The 21,644-nt window shown below is 41.8% G+C and overlaps 1 protein-coding gene across 3 annotated transcripts in view; it reads left to right on the top strand.

Annotated features, from left to right (window-relative positions):
* ABLIM1 (actin binding LIM protein 1) overlaps nucleotides 1-21,644 on the top strand; it is a 331,820-nt gene that overhangs the window by 174,424 nt on the left and 135,752 nt on the right. For all 3 annotated transcript variants that reach the window (XR_011252152.1, XR_011252151.1, XM_070289452.1), the window contains exon 2: nucleotides 1,264-1,398. Coding sequence is in view for 1 of the 3 variants with exons in the window: in XM_070289452.1 (XP_070145553.1) it covers nucleotides 1,264-1,398 (135 nt within the window). In the remaining 2 variants the exon portion in view is untranslated. The remainder of the gene's footprint in view (nucleotides 1-1,263; nucleotides 1,399-21,644) is intronic.

The raw sequence follows: 21,644 nt of genomic DNA, 5'->3' as shown, positions 1-21,644 counted from the left end.
GCTGGTTGATTAATTTTAGGCTCACTGTTCTTATCCCCTATCACACTCATGTCGGTACTTATGCAATACGTTTTTATATATCGCATGATTCCTCCTTCTGAGGACCCAAATCAGAAAAGGAATTTAATAGCAAAAAATGCCTCTCTGCATTCTCTGGCTGAACAAACTGCAAGTTCAGTGAAGACCCTTGGGTAGCATCAAGTCACAGGTGGCCTCTTGCTGTCTTCTCTCTTGGTCCTTTGTCAGGGGAGCCTGTAATCCTATCCTGGGGTGGGGCGGTCACAATAACTTCCATTCTCTGAAGGCTACACTCTGCAAACTGAAAGAATAACCCCTGTAAACCCCATCATATGATTGTAGAGCCTGGAAAGAGCCTCAGATCCAATCCCCCTTATTTTACAGGAAAGGAGTCTGAGGTTCAGAAACATCCACATAGTTTTTAATTGATTTTTTCTTTAATGACTACCTGCAGTGCGTGTACCGGGAACCGTGCACATGATGTGTACTAAATCGCTTTAGTCATGTTCAACTCTTTGTGACCCCGTGGACTTTAGGTCACCAGGCTCCTCTGTCCATGAGATTTTTCAGGCAAGAATACTGGAGTGGGTTGCCACTTCCTTCTCCAGCACACACAATGGGAGGCTCATAATAGACCTCCAACAGGTTCAATGAGCTGCCAAATGAAGATGAGGAATGACTGTCTGGTAGACGAGGAACTAGCCAGCGCCTGCTAAGAAGGAAATAAATGTTGGCTGAGCCCCTTTAGTGCACGAGTGCTCTGCTATGTTCTGAGGAGCTGGGGGAAGGGAAGAGGAGTCCCAGTGGGGAGAAACAATATATGAACTTTAACTAGTCCTCGTTCTCAGGGAACTTACAGTCTGCAGTGAACTCCTGGCTGAAAGGCATTTTCTAAATCAAGATAGGCACATATCATACCATATTGAACCAAGCAAGATTATGTACTTAATGACTCAAAAATTTAATACATAGTCCTCGAGATGTTTGGGAACAAGAGAGAAGAGTGCTGGCTCCCAGAGAAATAAGCACAGTATTTTCCCCAACAGTGGACTGTTACACAACTCTCTTTTTGCTTTGTGTATCCCCATGATTATGACATGATGACAGGGGCTCCATTGGTGCTTATTGAATCAATATGTGGCTCATTTGATACTAAAATTATGGGCATATTTATGCCCACCTACAGTGACTCCTTTTATAGGAATGCTTTCTACTCACATGGATCTTTCCCTGTTTTTCTTTCAGTGGCCCACCCTCAAGACCCTCACCACCCATCAGAGAAGCCTGTCATTCACTGCCATAAATGTGGAGAGCCGTGCAAAGGGGAAGTGCTTCGGGTCCAGACCAAGCATTTCCACATCAAATGTTTCACCTGCAAAGGTAAGGCACCTCTGGCTTCCTGGCAATGTGGCATGTCACGGTCAAAGCTTGTCTTGGAGGCAGCCCCATCTCCCTAACTCCATACCAGTTGATAATTGAATGTGCTCCCAAGTCCTGAAGTAGTTCGCCTTCTCTAATTCAGGAATAGATTGAAGTTAAGGGGAATACTGAGCTTCCCCAGCCCCAAGACCAGGGGTACACAGGCCTTTGGGTGTTCACTGAGATTCCTCATCCTGAGAGGGAAGACTAACTGTGAAAGAGCAATGAAGTTTTGTGTTTTGTGCTTTATAGTTCTTTAAAAAAAATTGGGAAAAAAATTAAATGTTATTGAAGTACATTTGATTGCCTGGAAAATTCCATGGACAGGGGAGCCTGGCAGACTACAGTCCAGGGGGTTGCAAAAGAGTTCGACATGGCTTCGTGACTGAGACACACACATGACATGGCATGTTGTTGTTGTTTAGTTGCTAAGTTGTGTATGACTCTTTGTGACTCCATGGACTGCAGCAGGTCAGGTCTCTGTCCTTCACCATATCCCAAAGTCTGCTCACAGTCACGTCCATTGAATTGGTGATGCTATCCAGCCATCTCATCCTCTGTCACCCCCTTCTCCTCCTGCCTTCAATCTTTCCCAGCATCGGTGTCTTTTCCAATGAGTCAGTTCTTTGCATCAGGGGGCCAAAGTATTGGAGTTTCAGCTTCACATCAGTCCTTCCAATGAATATTCAGGACTGATTTCTTCTAGAATTGACTGGTTTGATCTCCTTGCTGTCCGAGGAACTCTCAAGGATCCCTTTCAGACATGACATAGTTGATTACAATGTGATGTTAATATCTGCTGTACAGCTAAATGATTCAGTTATATCTTATTTGTCATATTCTTTTCCATTCCGGTTTATCACAGGATATTGAGTATAGTTCCCTGTGCTATACGGTAGGACCCCTTTATTTATCTGTCTTTTATGTTTCTTTTCGACTGTGATGAGGACTCCGACTTCAAAGTAACCAGGTCCCAAAGCCCTTGAATGGGACCAGAGGTGACTTTCCACAATTAGAAAGAAAGCCCTAAGATACAAATGCCTGTGGAAATAAAAAGAAGAGATGGACTCTTTTGGATTTTGAAAGAGGAGGAAAAGGACACTGAACATCTTACAGGAGAGCTAGATAAGTATGAAGGTGGGAAAGGGTTGCAGTGGAGGAATTAGAGTTCACGGCACAAACCAGTAAACTGTCCAGGACTTCATACGTTTAGCTGTAGCAAGATCAGGATTGGTGAGCAGGAGTTTTGTTGGTGAATGTCTGTTACTTCCTAAGATGTCTGGCATCTTGGAATCTAATGGTCCAAGAGTTATATATCCAATTTGTAAATGTTAATGGAATACATACTCCATGTGTCAAGGAACACGTGGGGTATTTGAAGAGATACATACTGGCTCAGATGGTAAAGAATCTACCTGCAATGCAGGAGACCTGGGTTCAGTCCTTGGGTCAGGAAGATCCTCTGGAGTAAGAAATGGCAACCCACTCAGGTATTCTTGCCTGGAAAATCCCAGGGACAGAGGAGCCTGGTGGGTTACAGTCCATGGGGTCTCAAAGAGTCAAACACGACTGAGCAACTGAGCACATTCACACAGGATACTGAATAATAAATGCTGTGATGGAGAGAAATACAGGGTGTAGACTGGAGGCAGGCAGATAGATCCAGAAAGGGGGTGGATATAATGGTAGTCCAGGTGGAAATAATGTAAGGAACATAGAACCAAGTGTGGTAGGGACTCGGGGACAGATTTAAGAGACATTAAACCAGCTTAACCTTAACGTTACCTTAACCGAAGACATTTAACCTTAACCCAGTTAAAGTTGCTAGGATTTTATGACTGATTGAACGTGAGAAATGAAGAAAGATCCAAAGTTCCAGCTGGACTGCCTGGGTAAACATAAGGTTGCCACCAAATAAGAAAATATAGGAGCACTAGATAGGCTATTGGGTTTCCCTGGTGGCTCAGAGGCTAAAGCGTCTGCCCGGAATGCGGGAGACCCGGGTTCAATCCCTGGGTTGGGAAGATCCCCTGGAGAAGGAAATAGCAACCCACTCCAGTACCCTTGCCTGGAGAATTCCATGGAGGGAAGAGCCTGGTAGGCTACAGTCCATGGGGTCGCAAAGAGTCGGACATGACTGAGCAACTTCACTTCACTTCAGATAGGCTATTATGAGGGGTGGGGAAGGAGTTCAGTTTAGATAATACATTGAGGCTGAGCATACGTGATCCATACAACGTCTCATAGGCTTAGCACTCAAGAGATACTGGTCTGTGCTGGGAAGAAGGATTGAAAGTGTTCGGCGTCCAGATAATGGCTAAAGCTATATGATTGTGTGTGGAATTCCCCTGGGAAAGGACAGGAACTGAGTAATAACAAAGCCAGCATCTGAAGGAAGTAGAAACCGATTTCCATTTGTAACCTTGGAAAATGTACCCATCTGGTAATGAGATGAGAAAAGTGGTTTAATTACTGGGTGGATTCTATAATTAAAAGAAAAGGAGATCCCCAAAGCTTCTGCTATTTAAAGAATTTGTAATAACTCGGTGGAGATAAAAAATGGCTGCAGGCTTCTGATGGAGCTGTTTTTTGTCTCTAGTACTCAGCAGCTTTGTTTTTCACTCTTGCCTATTAGCAGCAACCATTCCACTAACTTAAAGGAGGTTGTTGTTGTTTTTTAATGCTGTATGTTCATTCAGATGTTGTTTCAGTGATATGACCATTTTTTAATGTACCACCTTGTCTATATCATGATTGTAACACATACTCTATAAGAGAATAAGAAATTGTTTAAGTAGTAAAAATTTGATCTTTAATAATTATGTATTTAGTATTCAATAATTGATATATTTAAGTTAATTATGATTATATGGTTTATCTTATTGATACATTATATTGTTCATTATAGTTATTGTTGTCTACCTTGAGCATTTTTTTCAGGATAATGCCTTAGATCCATGTTTCTATCAGAATGTCCTAGAGCATTTAGAAAAGACCAGGGACCAGAGGATTGAGAAGGGCTGCCTAGCCAAATATTCTGTTTTCATTAAGCCTTTCCTGGACTATCCTGTATAAGATGTCAGCTTCTCTAGATATCACATCTCTTTCTACTGGATCTTTTTTCCTTAACATATATTATTATTTAGCATATTTTATTCATGCGTCTCCCTCCTCCACGAGAGAGTAAGCTCCCCTTGAGGGCAGGGATTTTTGTCTGTCTTGTTTATCACTGTGTACCTGGTACCTAAGACAATGCCTGATGCATTAGGTGCTCAATAAGGTGAAAGATGACTGCACAAACGAGTGAACGGTAGCCATGTATTTCTTTTTTTTTTAATTAATTTTTTTTTTTAATTTTAAAATCTTTAATTCTTACATGCGTTCCCAAACATGAACCCCCCTCCCACCTCCCTCCCCATAACATCTCTCTGGGTCATCCCCATGCACCAGCCCCAAGCATGCCATGTATTTCTTTGGAACGTGAATATTTGTAAGTGCTTCTAATGGCATAGCTAGCCACCAAGATTTATCAAGTGCTTACTATGATATATACCCTCACATGCTTACTAGACAGCAACATTATCGCTGAAAAGAGTGTAAATAAAGCTATCTGTCATTGATTACAGAGCGAGGCGTCTCTGCCTGGCAGATGGAACAGATAAGAGAACCTGTGCTAAAGGCTGCTGTCAGGCAGCACTTGGGTGAGATATCACTGCTGTTTAGACCCTTATGCCAGTTTAGATCCTTAGCTTTCACTTAACCCACTAGATATAACCCACTGCATGTGGGTTATTTGGGGTTCAGGTGGACATTGATAAAGCTCTAGTAAAATGGAGACAGTTTCTTATATTCCCTAAGTGCTGAGCTCTGGCTTTTAACATCTATTTAGAGACTCTGACTCATTTGGAAATTGAGTAGAAGGCAGAATAAACAGGATGCAAGAAAATGAGTCTGATACAAACGTACTCCCTTCTCACAGCAAATGAGAAACCACTTTGATGTCATCTTTTGCTGATAAAAGAATAATCCTGTATAATCCTGTATAGCTTATCTTTTGAATTTTGTGCCATGTTAAAGTGTTACCTAGTTAAATAAATATAATTTATATTTTTAAAAAATATTCAAGATTTTGAATTCCAAAGTGAAATAGGATAAGGACTCAGAAATTCTTCAAAATATGCTGCTTCGCAGTTTTGACTTTTGTTGGGAGATGATTATCCATGGGTCTCTCGTTAGTGTGGGTACTTTTTGTTCTGCATTATCTTTCAAGGATGTTTGTATAGTGAATATTCTCAGAAGACAGAGATAGCATTTCCCTCCGGACTAGAGGATGGATTTGTTTGCTGTCTGGTATAATAAAGATAATATCTGCCTCTGGAACAAAGGTTGGATTGATTTGCTCACAGCTCATTATGAAAGACTGGGGTTTTCTAAGCTTTAGGGTCCTTTTGTTGTTGTTTAGTTGCTCAGTCGTGTCTGACTCATTGTGACGCCATGGACTGCAGCACACCAGACTTCCCTGTCCTTCCCTATCTCCCAGAGTTTGCTTAAGCTCATGTCCATCAAGTCAATGATGCCATCCAACCATCTCACCCTCTGTCACCCTCTTTTCCTCATGCCCTCAGTCTTTCCCATCATCAGGATCATTTCCAATGAGTCAACTCTTCGAATCAAGTGGCCAAGTATTGGAGCTTCAGCATTAGACCTTCCAATGAATATTCAGGACTGATTTCCTTTAGGATGGACTGTTTGCATCTCTTTGAAGTCCAAGGGACTCTTCAAGAATCTTCTCCAGCACCACAGTTCAAAAGCATCAGTTCTTCAGCACTCAGCCTTCTTTATAGTCCAACTCTCACATCCATACATGACTACTGGAAAAACCATAGCTTTGACTAGACGGACATTTGTCAGCAAAATAATGTCTCTGCTTTTTAATATGCTGCCTAGGTTTGTCCTAGCTTTTCTTCCAAGTTGCAACTGTCTTTTAATTTCATGGCTGCAATTACCATCCACAGTGATTTTGGAGCCCCCCAAAGTAAAGTCAGCAGTGGCCACAGGACTGGAAAAGGTCAGTTTTCATTCCAATCCCAAATAAAGGCAATGCCAAAGAATGCTCAAACTACTGCACAATTGTACTCATCTCACATGCTAGTAAAGTAATGCTCAAAATTCTTCAAGCCAGACTTCAGCAATACATGAACCGTGAACTTCCTGATGTTCAAGCTGATTTTAGAAAAGGCAGAGGAACAAGAGATCAAATCGCCAACATCCACTAGATCATGGAAAAAGCAAGAGAGTTCCAGAAAAACATCTATTTCTGCTTTATTGACTATGCCAAAGCCTTTGACTGTGTGGATCACAATACACTGTGGAAAATTTTGAAAGAGATGGGAATACCAGACCACCTGACCTGCCTCTTGAGAAATCTGTATGCAGGTCAGGAAGCAACAGTTAGAACTGGACATGGAACAACAGACTGGTTCCAAATAGGAAAAGGAGTACGTCAAGGCTGTGTATTGTCACCCTGCTTATTTCACTTCTATGCAGAGTACATCATGAGAAACACTGGACTGGAAGAAACACAAGCTAGAATCAAGATTGCCAGGAGAAATATCAAATAACCTCACATATGCAGATGACACTACCCTTATGGCAGAAAGTGAAGAGGAACTAAAAAGCCTCTTGATGAAAGTGAAAGAGGAGAGTGAAAAAGTTGGCTTAAAGCTCAACCTTCAGAAAATGAAGATCGTGGCATCTGGTCCCATCCCTTCATGGGAAATAGATGGGGAAACAGTGGAAACAGTGTCAGACTTTATTTTTTTGGGCTCCAAAATCACTGCAGATGGTGACTGCAGCCATGAAATTAAAAGACGCTTACTCCTTGGAAGAAAAGTTATGACCAACCTAGATAGCATATTCAAACGCAGAGATTACTTTGCCGACTAAGGTCCATCTAGTCAAGGCTATGGTTTTTCCAGTAGTCATGTATGGATGTGAGAGTTGGACTGTGAAGAAGGCTGAGGGCTGAAGAATTGATGCATTTGAACTGTGGTGTTGGAGAAGACTCTTGAGAGTCCCTCGGACTGCAAGGAGATCCAACCAATCCATTCTGAAGGAGATCAGCCCTGGGATTTCTTTGGAAGGAATGATGCTAAAGCTGAAACTCCAGTACTTTGGGCACCTCATGCGAAGAGTTGACTCATTGGAAAAGACTCTGATGCTGGGAGGGATTGGGGGCAGGAGGAGAAGGGGACGACAGAGGATGAGATGGCTGGATGGCATCACTGACTCGATGGACGTGAGTCTGAGTGAACTCCGGGAGTTGGTGATGGACAGGGAGGCCTGGCGTGCTGCAATTCATGGGGTCACAGAGAGTCGGACACGACTGAGCAACTGAACTGAACTGAAAGTAAAGTCTGTCACTGTTTCCATTGTTTCCCCATCCATTTGCCATGAAGTGATAGGATGAGATGCCATGATCTTACTTTTCTGAATGTTGAGTTTTAAGCCAACTTTTTCACTCTCCTCTTTCACTTTCATCAAGAGGCTCTTTAGTTCCTCTTTCCTTTCTGTCCCTCTCACCACCACAAGGGTGGTTTCATCTACATATCTGAGGTTGTTATTTCTCTCGGGGCAATCTTGATTCCAGCTTGTGTTTTGTCCAGTCCAGTGTTTCTCATGATGTACTCTGCATATAATTTAAATAAGCAGGGTGACAATATACAGCCTTGATATACTCCTTTCCCTATTTGGAACCAGTTTGTTGTTCCATGTCCAGTTCTAACTGTTGCTTCTTGACCTGCATACAGGTTTCTCAGGAGGCAGATAAGGTGGTCTGGTATTCCCATCTCTTTAAGAATTTTCCACAATTTGTTGTGATCCACACACTGAAAGGCTTTAGTAGTCAGGTTCCTTGGTGGGACACAAACCCACTGCACGTGGAGCATCCTGGTGACCTGCTTCTCTTGCCTCTGAGCAGTGTGGCATGGTCCTGAGGAATGCATAGCAAATATGCAGCTCACGTTGCCTGCCCTGAGTCAAAAAGTCTTTCGCTCTGACCCAGGAGTTTCATGTCTTCTGCCATCATCCATGAAACCAGGGCAGGCTAACTTGCCAGCTTGCAGGTAAAATCTCAGATTCTTTATAGTTCTTGAGAATTCTGAGTTTCATGTCCGTGAAAGCTTTTTTAAAAATATATTTTAAAAAATTTTATTTTTGTCTTCCTTGGGTCTTTGTTGCTGGGTGTGTGCTCTTTCTCTAATTGGGACTAGTGGGAGCTACTCTCTGGTTGTGGCCCTGGGGCTTCTCACTGAGGTGGCTTCTCTTTTTGTGGCTTGAGGGCTCTAGAGCTTGGACTCAGTAGCTCTGGCACACGGGCTTAGTTGCCCCGTGACATGCAGGATCCTTCCAGACCGGGTATTGAACCTGTGTCCCCTGCTCGATGGGCAGATTCTTAACCATTAGACCACCAGGGAAGTCCAATGATAGCTTATATTTCGAGAAAGGGAATGCTGAGTTTCACCTAGCTTAATGAAGGAAGAGCACATCTTCTAAGAAAAATGATTTATTTAGCAAAGCTTATGGGAATGTTTATATCATAGAGGAGGGGAGAAAACCGAAATGTTCCTCAAACATTTTTAAAGCAAGCATTGAACCCATCCTATTGCTGGTTCTTTTCACATCCTGACCCTGAAACCTTGAAGTGCCACATGCTCAGACCTCATCTGTGTGTCTGCTTTCTAGTGATTTCATCCAGTCTCACGGTTTAGAAGTACCATCTGTGCCCTGAAAATGACCAACTCCAAAGTTCTGCCCTGTGGTTCAAACTGGTGTCTTCAAAAGCCTTCTCAGCATCTCCGGTTGGCCTCTCAAACCTAACTAGTAATGGATTATTTGGTTACTAGCACCATCCCCATTCCTTCTCCAGTCTTTTCGTTTCAGCCGTTGTCAAGACCTTCCTCCCAGTTGCGTGCATGCTAAGTTGCTTCAGTCCTGTCCAATTCTTTGTGACTTTATGGACTGTAGCCTGCCAGGCTCCTCTGTCCATGGGAATTCTCCAGGCAAGAATACTGGAGTGGGTTGCCATGCCCTCCTCCAGGGGATCTTCCCAGTTGCTTAGGCTGAGAACTTTAGAGTTATTTTGACTTTTCTTTTTCTTTCACATGGCACAAATATTCCACCAACAAATCCCTTCAGCCCTATCTCATAGTATATAAAAAATCTGGCCATTTACACCATCCCAAAGATAATGCTCCTGCTCCAAGCTGCCACCACATCTTGCCTGGATTAATAATGGAGTCAGGCCTCCTGGCATCTGCCTTTACCCCTACTGCAGGTTGTTCTTAATGCAGTAGCCAAGGTGATCTTTAAAAATAAAGCCAGATCCTGTCACCTTTTCCAAAGAATTCCTTCATCTTTCAGAATGAAGTCCAAAAACCTTAATGTGACCTCCAAAGCCCCTCCCCGTCATTACTCCTTGTCCTCATCTCCCACCACTTTCTCTCTGGCTCACTCTGCTGAGTGACCCTGGCCTGCTTGATCATTCTTAAACCAAGCATTGAACAGCCTCTGGACCTTTCCACTTACTGTTTCTTTTGCTTGAGGAGCTTTTTATCTAGGTATGTGCCTGGTGTCCTCCCCCACTTACCTGGGATCGCTTCTCAAATGTCGCTCATCATTGAGATCATCTTTGGCACTATCTGTCATGTATAGATGTGTGTATGTATATCTGTGTGTTTACATATATATATATTTATATATAGTTTAAGTTATGTAGTGTTTATTTGTGGCCTGTCTCCCTCTGCTAGGCACCAACAGGGTTTGTATAGCAGCCTTTAGAAAAAAACCTAGCTTACATTAAGCACTCAATAATAATTGTTGAAAGAGTGAATGAAATGTTTATCATTGATTGATACTAATTACAGATTATTATTTCCAAATTATTAAATCTGGGTCACCCAGATTTGACTTCAATCAATGTCTTTTTAAGTGTGGGAAGGAGAAAATTATTTTTGGTTCTCAGGCACAGCATTTCTCTCATACAGTGAAGAACTATTCTTTCTTCATTCCTTTTTGCAACCTTCTAATTTCATGAAGCGGAAGATCTTTATAACAAAGAGAGAATAGCTGTCAGCCCCAGGGCCTTGTTCAGGAAATGATATCAAAGCTCAAATTGAATTGCATTATTTAATTATTTACTTCTATAGATACTTTATATAGAGGGGAAGTGGCCCTGGAAGTTTTGATTTATGGTTTTTGCCTTTGAAAATAATTATAGTTGTTAAGAGAGAGCTGATTTTTTTTAAAAGGCATGGGCTTATCTGGTGGCTCAGTGGTAAAGAACCGGATGCCAGTGCAGGAGAAGCAGGTTCTATGCCTGAGTCAGGAAGATCCCCTGGAAAAGGAAATGGCAACCCACTCCAGTATTCTTGCCTGGGGAATCTCATGGACAGAAAGGGCCTGGCAGGCTACAATCTATGGGGTTGAGCAACCAAACAACAATTGCCATCATCACCTAAATCCTTCTGGAAGATTGTTTTATCACAAGAGTTGGACATGACTTAGTGACTAAATAACAACAAAGGAAACAAAATAGATAGTTCAAAAACTACGACCAAAAAAAAAAAAAATAGTGAAGGTGGTAACATGAGTGAAATTGGAAAAGTTTGGGAAACACTGATTCTGGTAGTGGGCTTGGATTGCATCTGAAGTGATAGGGCTGTTTTTAGTGTGGTCTTGGGACTCAAATGTTATACCATATTATAATCATGCCATTTACTGAATAAGAAAAACTTGTTCAGTCACAAAGTCATGTCCAACTCTTTGCGACCTCATAGACTGCAGCACGCCAGGCTTTTCTGTCCTTTGTGATCTCCTGGAGTTTGCTCAAATTCATGTCCATTGAGTTGATAATGCTATCTAACCATCTCATCCTGTCACTCCCTTCTTCTTTTGCCTTCAAGAAGAAAAACTGCACTTAGGTAAATGTAGTTCAACTTTTAAACTTCTATGGTGAGATTTGCCTGCCACTAATTAGATTCAATTAGTAAATTTTGTTTGCAGTTTGAAAAGTATCCTGTAAGAATTGACTCTACCTTGGTCATTTCTTTTTCTTTGATTTAATCTGAGAGGGAATTTGATAGTGTCTAGAAAGGTACTGGGCTTCCTTGGTGGCTCAGACAGTAAAGAATCTGCCTGCAATGCAAGAGACCTGAGTTCAATCTCTGAGTTGAGAAGATCCCCTGGAGGATAGCATGGCAACCCAGTCCAGTATTCTTGCCTGGAGATCCCCATGGACAGAGGAGCCTCTTGGGCTACAGTCCTTGGGGTCTCAAAGAGTCAGACATAACTGAGCGACTAACCACACACACCAAAGTGGTATTATCTACTGAGTGAAAGCTAGAGGGAAAGAGTAGGATTCCTTTTGGAATTCTTCCTTGGTTGATAAGATCAACCAATTCCCAAATGAGATAAGTACCCTGAAACCTTCTAATCCACCTTAAACCCAGGCAGAGAGATTTGAGTCATCTTTCTCCATGATGGAAGTGACATTTGTGAGGTGGCATTCTGGCATTGGCATTCAAATTTGTCCTTAGCCTTTCCCTGTAGGTCCCCACTGGGTTCCCATCATCTGCCTTGAATAGCCCGTGCAGGGCAACTGAGTGGGTCCTACTTTCCCTCCAGGAGAGAGTGTTTACACTGGACCTAAGAGCCAGTAATTGCTTTTCTGCTGTGCCTGGAAGCTTCTAAAACTCGGAGATTCTCTTTATTCATTGAACCTTTAGTGAGAAGTAGGGAGAATCTCCTGTGATGTATTAATTATCAGGAGATATGTGTATAGTACACAGCTACCTGGAGAGGCATTAAATTTATAAAAGCATTTAGGGCAGAGTTGATTAAGTGTGGTCCAAGAAGCACCTACCAGAGTAGCTCTGATGCTGGTGAATGATTCCGTTTCCTGGTCTCATCCCGGTCTCCCTGATCAGCATGTTGGTGGTCAGGGTCTAGCATTTTCAACCAACTCACCAAATTTGATGACCACTGCTCTGTTGCATATGGGCTTGGAATTGGGGGTGTGATGATGGGCGGGGGCAGGAGTATATTAGTAGCCTGTTGGGAACCATCCAGATAAGGATTCTTTGGTCATGGTCCTTCACAGCGGATGAAGTTCCCAGGAATTGGGCTTTTCTTTAGAGCAGCTTCATTAAGTATAGAATTTAGGTAGGAAGTGCTCCACTAAAAAGTAGATATAAAATTTTATGTTCTCAACATACCTGACTAGTAATATGGAGATGGAAAAAGTCATGATATTGAGATATGTCTTAGAAATTCTGAATGGGGCAAAAGAAGCAAGGGTCTAGAATTCCCTGTTGCACAGTTTGTCAGCATCCACAAGTGCAAAGCAGAAGACTGAAGTCAAATGATTATGAATGATGAAAACCCTGGCTAACCTATAGGGTGTACTATAAATTCTGAGGATAAATGGTAACATATGTTTATTCAACAAATATTTGCGGGGGGTGTGCCGCAAAAAGAGAGAGGCCGTGGAACTTCCCTCAGCAAGGCCGAGGGGTCCCCAGGAGAGGTGAGCCTGCTGGACAGCCCCCCGGCAAGTGAGAGACAATCAGACGCGACAGGGGTTCTGTCTGAGCAGTTCCACTTTATTGTCATAAGCTCTTGGTTTATAAAGGTAAGCAGGGGGGTTTTTGCGAGGGACTTTCCATAGTTCTACCAATCAAGTTAAAGGTCAGATTACCATGCGCTTACATCATGACAGGGGTCTATGGTGATCACGCGTTGTCCACGAGCACGGAAATCAAGAGGGCCAATCAAAAATTTTGACAAACACTACAGACCACGCCTCCACTCCTTCCTGCAGGTGCCATCTTAGCGTCTAACCGCAGTGCATGTGTTTTCTTTAAGCCCAAGCTTAGCATGTTACTCTTATGCCCATAGAGGTTTCTCCACTTGGGGCCCCACAAATATTTTTTTTCAAGTGCCATGGTGCTCAAGAATAGGTCATACACAATCAAGCTATATGTATAAGTTAGAGATGATCTCTGCCTTCATAGAGATATATCATAGACTGTTTGCTTGTGTTCCCCCCAAATTCATATTTTGAAACCTAATCCCTAATGGTATTAGGAAGTATGGCCTTTGGGAGGTGATATTAAAGGACTAGATCTGATAGAGTGCCTGATCAACTATGGATGGAGGTTCGTGACATTGTACAGGAGACAGGGATCAAGACCATCCCCATGGAAAAGAAATGCAAAAAAGCAAAATGGCTGTCTGAGGAGGCCTTACAAATAGCTGTGAAAAGAAGAGAAGCAAAAGCAAAGGAGAAAAGGAAAGATATAAGCATATGAATGCAGAGTTCCAAAGAATAGCAAGGAGAGATAAGAAAGCCTTCCTCCGTGATCAATGCAAAGAAATAGAGGAAAACAACAGAATGGGGAAGACTAGAGATCTCTTCAAGAAAATTAGAGATACTGAGGGAACATTTCATGCAAAGATGGGCTCTATAAAGGACAGAAATGGTATGGACCTAACAGAAGCAGAAGATATTAAGAAGAAGTGGCAAGAATAAACAGAACTGTACAAAAAAGATCTTCACGACCCAGATAATCATGATGGTGTGATCACTCACCTAGAGCCAGACATCCTGGAATGTGAGGTCAAGTGGGCCTTAGAAAGCATCACTATGAACGAAGCTAGTGGAGGAGATGACATTCCAGTTGAGCTATTTCAAATGCTGAAAGATGGTGCTGTGAAAGTGCTGCACTCAATATGCCAGCAAATTTGGAAAACTCAGCAGTGGCCACAGGACTGGAAAAGGTCAGTTTTCATTCCAATTCCAAAGAAAGGCAATGCCAAAGAATGCTCAAACTACTGCACAGTTGCTCTTATCTCACATGCTAGTAAAGTAATGCTCAAAATTCTCCAAGCCAGGCTTCAGCAATACATGAACCGTGAACTTCAGATGTTCAAGCTGGTTTTAGAAAAGGCAGACGAACCAGAGATCAAATTGCCAACATCCACTAGATCATGGAAAAAGCAAGGAGAGTTCCAGAAAAATATTTATTTCTGCTTTATTGACTATGCCAAAGCCTTTGGCTGTGTGGATCATATTAAACTGTGGAAAATTCTTCAAGAGATGGGAATACCAGACCACCTGACCTGCCTCTTGAGAAACCTATATGCAGGTCAGGAAGCAACAGTTAGAACTGGACATGGAACAACAGACTGGTTCCAAATAGGAAAAGGAGTACGTCAAGACTGTATATTGTCACCCTGCTTATTTAACTTCTATGCAGAGTACATCATGAGAAACACTGGACTGGAAGAAGCACAAGCTGGAATCGAGATTGCTGAGAGAAATATTAATAACCTCAGATATGCAGATGATACCACCCTTATGGCAGAGGGTGAAGAGGAACTAAAAAGCCTCTTGATGAAAGTGAAAGAGGAGAGTGCAAAAGTTGGCTTAAAGCTCAACATTCAGAAAACGAAGATCATGGCATTTGGTCCCATCACTCCATGGGAAATAGATGGGGAAACAGTAGAAACAATGTCAGACTTTATTTTGGGGGGCTCCAAAATCACTGCAGATGCTGACTGTAGCCATGAAATTAAAAGACGCCAACTCCTTGGAAGGCAAGTTATGACCAACCTAGATAGCATATTGAAAAGCAGAGATATTACTTTGCCAACAATGGTCCATCTAGTCAAGGCTATGGTTTTTCCAGTAGTCATATATGGATGTGAGAGTTAGACTGTGAAGAAAGCTGAGTGCTGAAGAATTGATGCTTTTGAACTGTGGTGTTGGAGAAGACTCTTGAGAGTCCCTTGGACTGCAAGAAGACCCAACCAGTCCATTCTGAAGGAGACCAGTACTGGGTGTTCATTGGAAGGACTGATGCTAAAGTTGAAACTCCAATACTTTGGCCACCTCATGCGAAGAGTTGACTCATTGGAAAAGACTCTGATGCTGGGAGGGATTGGGGGCAGGAGGAGAAGGGGACGACAGAGGATGAAATGGCTGGATGGCATTACTGACTCGATGGACATGAGTTTGAGTGACTCTGGGAGTTGGTGATGGACAGGGAGGCCTGGCGTGCTGTGATTCATGGGGTTGCAAAGAGTCGGACACGACTGAATGACTGAAGCAAACTGATGTCATGAGGGTGGAGGCCTTGTGAATGGGGTTAGTGTCTTTTTAAGAGACCCCAAAAGCTCCCTCATCCCTTGTGGCACAAGAACCCAGTGAGAAGACTGCTGTCTGAACAAAGAAGCAGGCTCTCACCAGACACTGAATCAGCTGGCAACTTCACCTTAGACTTCACAATCTCTAGAACTGTGAAAAATAAATTTCTATTGTTTATAAACCACCCAGTCTGTGGTATTTTGTTACAGCAGCCTGAAGGCATTAAGACAGGATATTAATCAGACACTGAAATAATCATAAAACTATGATTTACCAACTGTCATTGGTGCAATACAGGGAAAGTAAAAAGATCCGCCCCAGTGAAAATAAGCTTGTAACAGAAGGATTTCTCAGTGTGTTTGTGGTGGGGAGATGGACAGGTGGTCAGGAAATGATTCCCTACCCCACCTCTACCTCTCTGGGAAGGGAGGGCAGCTCAAACTTCTCTTCTAGTCTGTAAAGGATGAAAATATAATAACTACTTAATTTCTCCTTGTACGAAAAGTCAACTAAATGGACTTTATTATTCCTAAGAGCAGATTTGAATTCTTTTCTTACTAAAAGTCACTTAATGTTTTTGCATAAATCAACCTGGGAATATGGGCAATTGATGACCTTCAAATATTTACCATGTGAAATGTTGATAGAGCATCTGTCATCTCTCCATTCACCATGGTGGGCTGTGGAGGCTGGAAAGATATGTGTTTATAACGTGGTATCTACCCCTGAAGAGCATGTGGTCTGCTGGCAAGCATGTGCTTATAGGAGGGGCCACGGCTAGTAGCAAGACAGGTGTAGGTGAGTGGTCCAGAGCACAGGTGCAGCGAGTCTGAGGCTGTAGAGAACACGTAGAGCTGAATGGCCTGGGGATGTTACCAAGAAGGGGGCAAGGTATGATAAAGCACAGATGCTCAGTAAAAACATCATAAATCTTCCCAGGACTGAAAAGAGGATGTTAGTTTTGGTCAGGGGTCGGGGCTGCCTTATTCAAAGCGGTGGAGACAGGGATGTAGCTGGAGTTGACACTGGCCTTCATTTGGGCAAGCAAGTTTCCTGCCAGAAATGAGTGGAGCGGTAACATTCCTATTGTCATTTGAAAGATGGCATTTTAAACATTGATTAGAGTAACTTTATTTCATTTCAAAAATGGAACTAGTGTTATATGTTATTTATAGCCACATAGTTTTAGAAAGATTTCTGAACATTGGATAATGTCTGTGGAAGTTTAAAAAAATCAGATCATGTGAGCTCGTCTCTCCAAATAGCATTGGCAGAAATCCTTGTACAGAATTATGTCTTAATAGAGACTGTTGCCACTTTGCAATGTGAGTCTTAACCGTGTGTTAGACTGTAATAGTTAGAGGGTGTCAAAAATGCTATCTTTTGATAGCTTCTAAAAGTGCATTATCCTCCGTAACGTTCAATCCATGAAGGTAGCCCATGAACATCAAAATTATTTTTCATGTTTATCTAAAACTATTAGAAAATTCAGGTTACAGCTTCTGCTTATGCCAATGAATTACAATGTACCTTTCAAGAATTAAAGATTGGGTTCAGTGAAAGGGCTTGGGAAAAAGCATGCCAGTTTTGTCATCCTAGGGTTTATAGAATGTTTACCAGAGCAGGATCATTTTACATAGAATATGTGTATTTATAAAATGCAAAGATTTTGTGGAGTAAAATGAATGAAAATTGAGGGGTGGGTGAGTTGAATATACAGATTAAGAGTTTTCTGTGTTTAGGTAGTTTTTTTTTTAAGTAAAATTGGATTATATAATGTATATGCTATAAGAACTAACTCTTTATGTTTATATCTTATTTCCAAAATGGAACTTTAGGTGTTGGTAAAATAATAAATTTGATGCTTTTTTTCATTGCACTGTAATCCCTGTGATTTGATGTAGGTGTACAGGAAAGTCACATTATCACCTTGTCTATATTCAAAAGGATAAGTCCCCTTCTGTCCTGAATGGGAAAGCCATTTATTCTACCATAAATAGCTTCCCTGGTGGCTCAAACGGTAAAAAACAAAACAACAACAACAACAACAAAAAACAAATAAAACACAAAACTGCCTGCAATGCAGGAGATCCAGTTTCGATGTCTGTGTCGGGAAGATCCCCTGGAGAAGAGCATGGCAACCCACTCCAGTATTCTTGCCTGGGGAACTCTGTGGACAGAGGAGCCTGGCAGGCTACAGTCCATGGGGTCGCAAAGAGTCAGACATGCAAAGAGCAACTAATATCTCACCTCACCTGCCATAAATATTTTTAATCATAGATGTAAGATAGTGTCTTTCAGGAGCTTGTTCTCATTTGTAATCACCTCTATAGTGATAGCTATAAGCTTATCTAACCTACATCTCTTGATACATGTAAAGCAAACGTTCCCCATTTCTCCTTTAGATGGAAAAGAGCTGATTATTGATTTCCTTAAAATAACTGCCATACACTTAAAGGCCATTATTACCCTGCCCTGTTTTTCTTTGATATAATCCCAATTCCATCTACTTTTTTCCCCACTCAAATGTTCTCTCTTAGAGACAGGATTACTCTTGTTGCTACCCTGTAATCTCATTCTAGTTTCCTGTCATGCACCTCAAATCATGGAGCACTTAACCAGTTGCAGTCTTATTCTCTGTGATCAAGAACTTTTTGGTTATTACTGAGCACAAAGCAGAGCATAGTCTGACCCTACACTTGCGAATTAAAATGATCTCTAGAGTTGTTGAGTTGTAGTCAATTTCAATTGTGAAGGAGAGTCTCAGGAGACTGAAGAAGTTGAGAGAGGGTGGAGTTGCTACCTTGGCACCACTATCTTGATGCCAACTAGGTACTTTTAGAAGCAAAGGCAGGATTACTGGCTCTCTTTATTCTGTGCCAGAACAACTTGGCTCCACCCACACAGTCCGGATGCCAGCCTGGTTTAAAGCGGTATGAATAGGTGGAAAGGGACAGTAATAAGTTTCCATCTCTCTAAGTATCGTGATAAGAAGTGGGTTTTGCCTTCAATAAGTTTGCAGTTGAGATAAGGAGAAAATCCTGGTGGCAGTATAAAGTAACACAGATTAAGAATCAAATGTTAATCATTGTTCAGAGCCTTGAGAAAGCAGAGCCAGACAGGACTGGAAGAAGCCAGCAGCTTCATCACAAGGTAGAACCTGAGTGGAGCCAGGGAGGCTGGTTGGGGTTGTCAAGGGCATTGGCAGGAGGTGGGAGGAGGTGTCTATCAGGCATGGGGGATGGGAGGGTCAGTTTGGCTGGAATAAAGCACTGATGGTCAGGAAGAGTCAGATGAATGTTTGGTAGATGCCAGAACCTTCAATGCAAGATCAGAGTGTTTGCAGAGTGAAGGAGGAGGGCGTTTACCATGTTAATTTAGAGGATGTGAGCAGGATAGATTGAGTGGGAGAAGCCAGATGCTAATTACTTATTGTGGTTGCTGGTAAAAATAGCAATGCATCCTTACCTTTTTCTATTTCCTAGAGGGTCAGCTTATAGACACACAGAACTCTCACTGAGGCTGTGTCCTTGGGGTCTGGGAGCTTGTAAAAGGCAAAGATTCATGACCCAGCTTTTTCTGGGGACTGAAACAGGGAAAGGGAAAGGACAGAATGTACCTAAAAATTTACCTGTGGGCCCAGAATTCCAATGGGTGGCTTACTTGAGGTAGTTTTACCTGGGATAAGCAAGGCCCTATTAAATCTGGCCAGCCTTTCATTTCTTCCTTGTGTACATTTTCAGCATTTATACATGGTACTTCCTGCTTATTAAGTAATCTATGCTATCAGAGTAGACTTTGATACTTGTTTTGTGTTACGGACCCAAACAAAAACAAAATAATACATTGAGTGAGAGGTATTATTCTGGATGATATCTTTGTTACTTGAGCTGGTTATAATTAATGTCATTTGCACATGAATTTCTGTGACAAGCATTAGAAATAAACTTACTATGTAGTTGATTTTATTCATAAAAGAGGGTCCTATTGATTCCTTTTCAATCAAATCTCTTTTGTTATTATTGTAAATTCAAGCTCTGAATTAATACCACACCTCAAATGCCTGACCTTGGGGTCTCATTTTGTCATTTAGTTGGACTCCTAACTATCTTTTTTCCCAGGAAAATCATAGATTTTGAGGCACATTTAGAAATGAGTGTGAAAAGCTCTTTAAATATGTTTTGAGGCTTAGTATTTGCTTCCAGGATGATGCATTAGCTAATAGTTATTTTTGGTGGAAGCTGCCCCCTCTTATTATTGTTTATGAGTCTCTGTTCAGCTATTTTGAGCTCTGGGCTACAGCATGTCATACTTTGGAGCTATAGTGCATGGTACTTTCAAACACACTGCTCTGGATTTCAGGGCAAAGTCTGATTCAGTGAGACCCCACACTCTAAGGTAGCATTGGAGGTGGCTTGAGAGGATGCTATGTCAAAGTCTGCCTTTGGATTTTCTATGATGAAAGGGTTTGAGGAGATGAATAGAATAACATCTTAGGTGAAATAATCTTTTTTAAAAATTTAGCTTGAGTAGAAGATGGAGGAAGAGTATGGTGCAAATCCACCCATGAGGAGTTTGAGAATTCTGTACCCTGTGTCTATCCCACCCCCCTGCTCCTGCACAGGGCAGCCTAGGAGGAGGCAGTGCTGGCCCAGGGGAGGCAGAGCAGGGTTTTCACCTGTAAAGTAGAACTTCTAGAGCACAGAGCCCTTTTAGGATGTGGAGAAAGGGAACCTTTGTACACTGTTGATGGGAATGTAAATTGTGTGACTACTATGGAAAATAATACGGAGGTTCCTCGAAAAATTAACAATAGATCTACCATACAATCCAGTAATCCTATTCCTGGGTATTTATCTGAAGAAACCAACACATTAATTGGAAAAGATACATGAACTCATAACTGAATTACTTTGCTGTATAGCAATAATTAACACAATGTTGTAAATCAACTATACTTCAATTAAAAAAAGAAAAGATACATGTACCCCTTTCATTGCAGCAGCACTTACAGTAGCCAAGATATAGAAGTAACCTAAATGCCCATTAATAGATAAATGGATAAGGAAGGTGTGATACATAGATGTACAGTGGAATATTACTTGGCCATAAAAAGACTGAAATCTTGCCATTTGCGACAATGCGGATGGACTTTGAGAGCATTATGCTAAGCAAAATAAGTCAGAGAAAACAAATATTGTATGACTCCACTTTTACATGGAATCTAAAAACAAACCAAATGAACAAATAGCAGATAACAAAACAGAAACAGTTATAAATAGATACAGAGAACAAACAGGTGGTTGCTAGTGGGGAGGGTTAAAGGGGAGAAAATAAATAGGTGAAGGAGACTGAGTTACAAACTTTCAGTTGCAAAATAAATGAGTCACCAGCATGAAATGTACAGTGTGGGGAATATAGTCAAAAATTATGTAATATGTTTGTGTGGTGACAGATTGTAACTAGACTTATTGTGATGATTGTTTTGAAATGTATAGAAATATCGAATCACAGTGTTGTGTACCAGGAACTAAGATAGTGTTGTAAGTCTGTTGTGCTTCAGAAACAAACACATTCATAGAGAAAGAGATGAGGTTTGTGGTTACCAGAGGGGAGGGGAGGGGTGGGGGGGAATTGGACGAAGGCACTCGAAAGGTACAGCCTCTCAGATATAAGACAAATATTAGTGATGCAATGTACGTGCGTGCGTGCATGCTCAGTTACTAAGTCATGTCCAACTCTGTGTGACCCCATGGAATATAGCCCACCAAGCTCCTCTGTCCATGGGATTTCCCAGGCAAGAATGCTGGAGTGGGTTGCCATTTCCTTCTCCAGGGGATCTTCCCGATCCAGGGATCAAACCCACATCTCCTGCATTAGCAGGTGGATCTTTACTGCTGAATAACAAGGGAAGCCCAGTGATATAATATAACATGATAAATATAATCAACACGGCAGTGTGTTGTATATGAAAGTTGTTAAAAGAGTGAAGAGTTCTCAT

This window comes from Ovis canadensis, chromosome 22 (genome assembly GCF_042477335.2).
Source record: "Ovis canadensis isolate MfBH-ARS-UI-01 breed Bighorn chromosome 22, ARS-UI_OviCan_v2, whole genome shotgun sequence".
NCBI lineage: Eukaryota > Metazoa > Chordata > Mammalia > Artiodactyla > Bovidae > Ovis > Ovis canadensis.
This window is presented reverse-complemented; position numbering and strand designations above follow the sequence as displayed.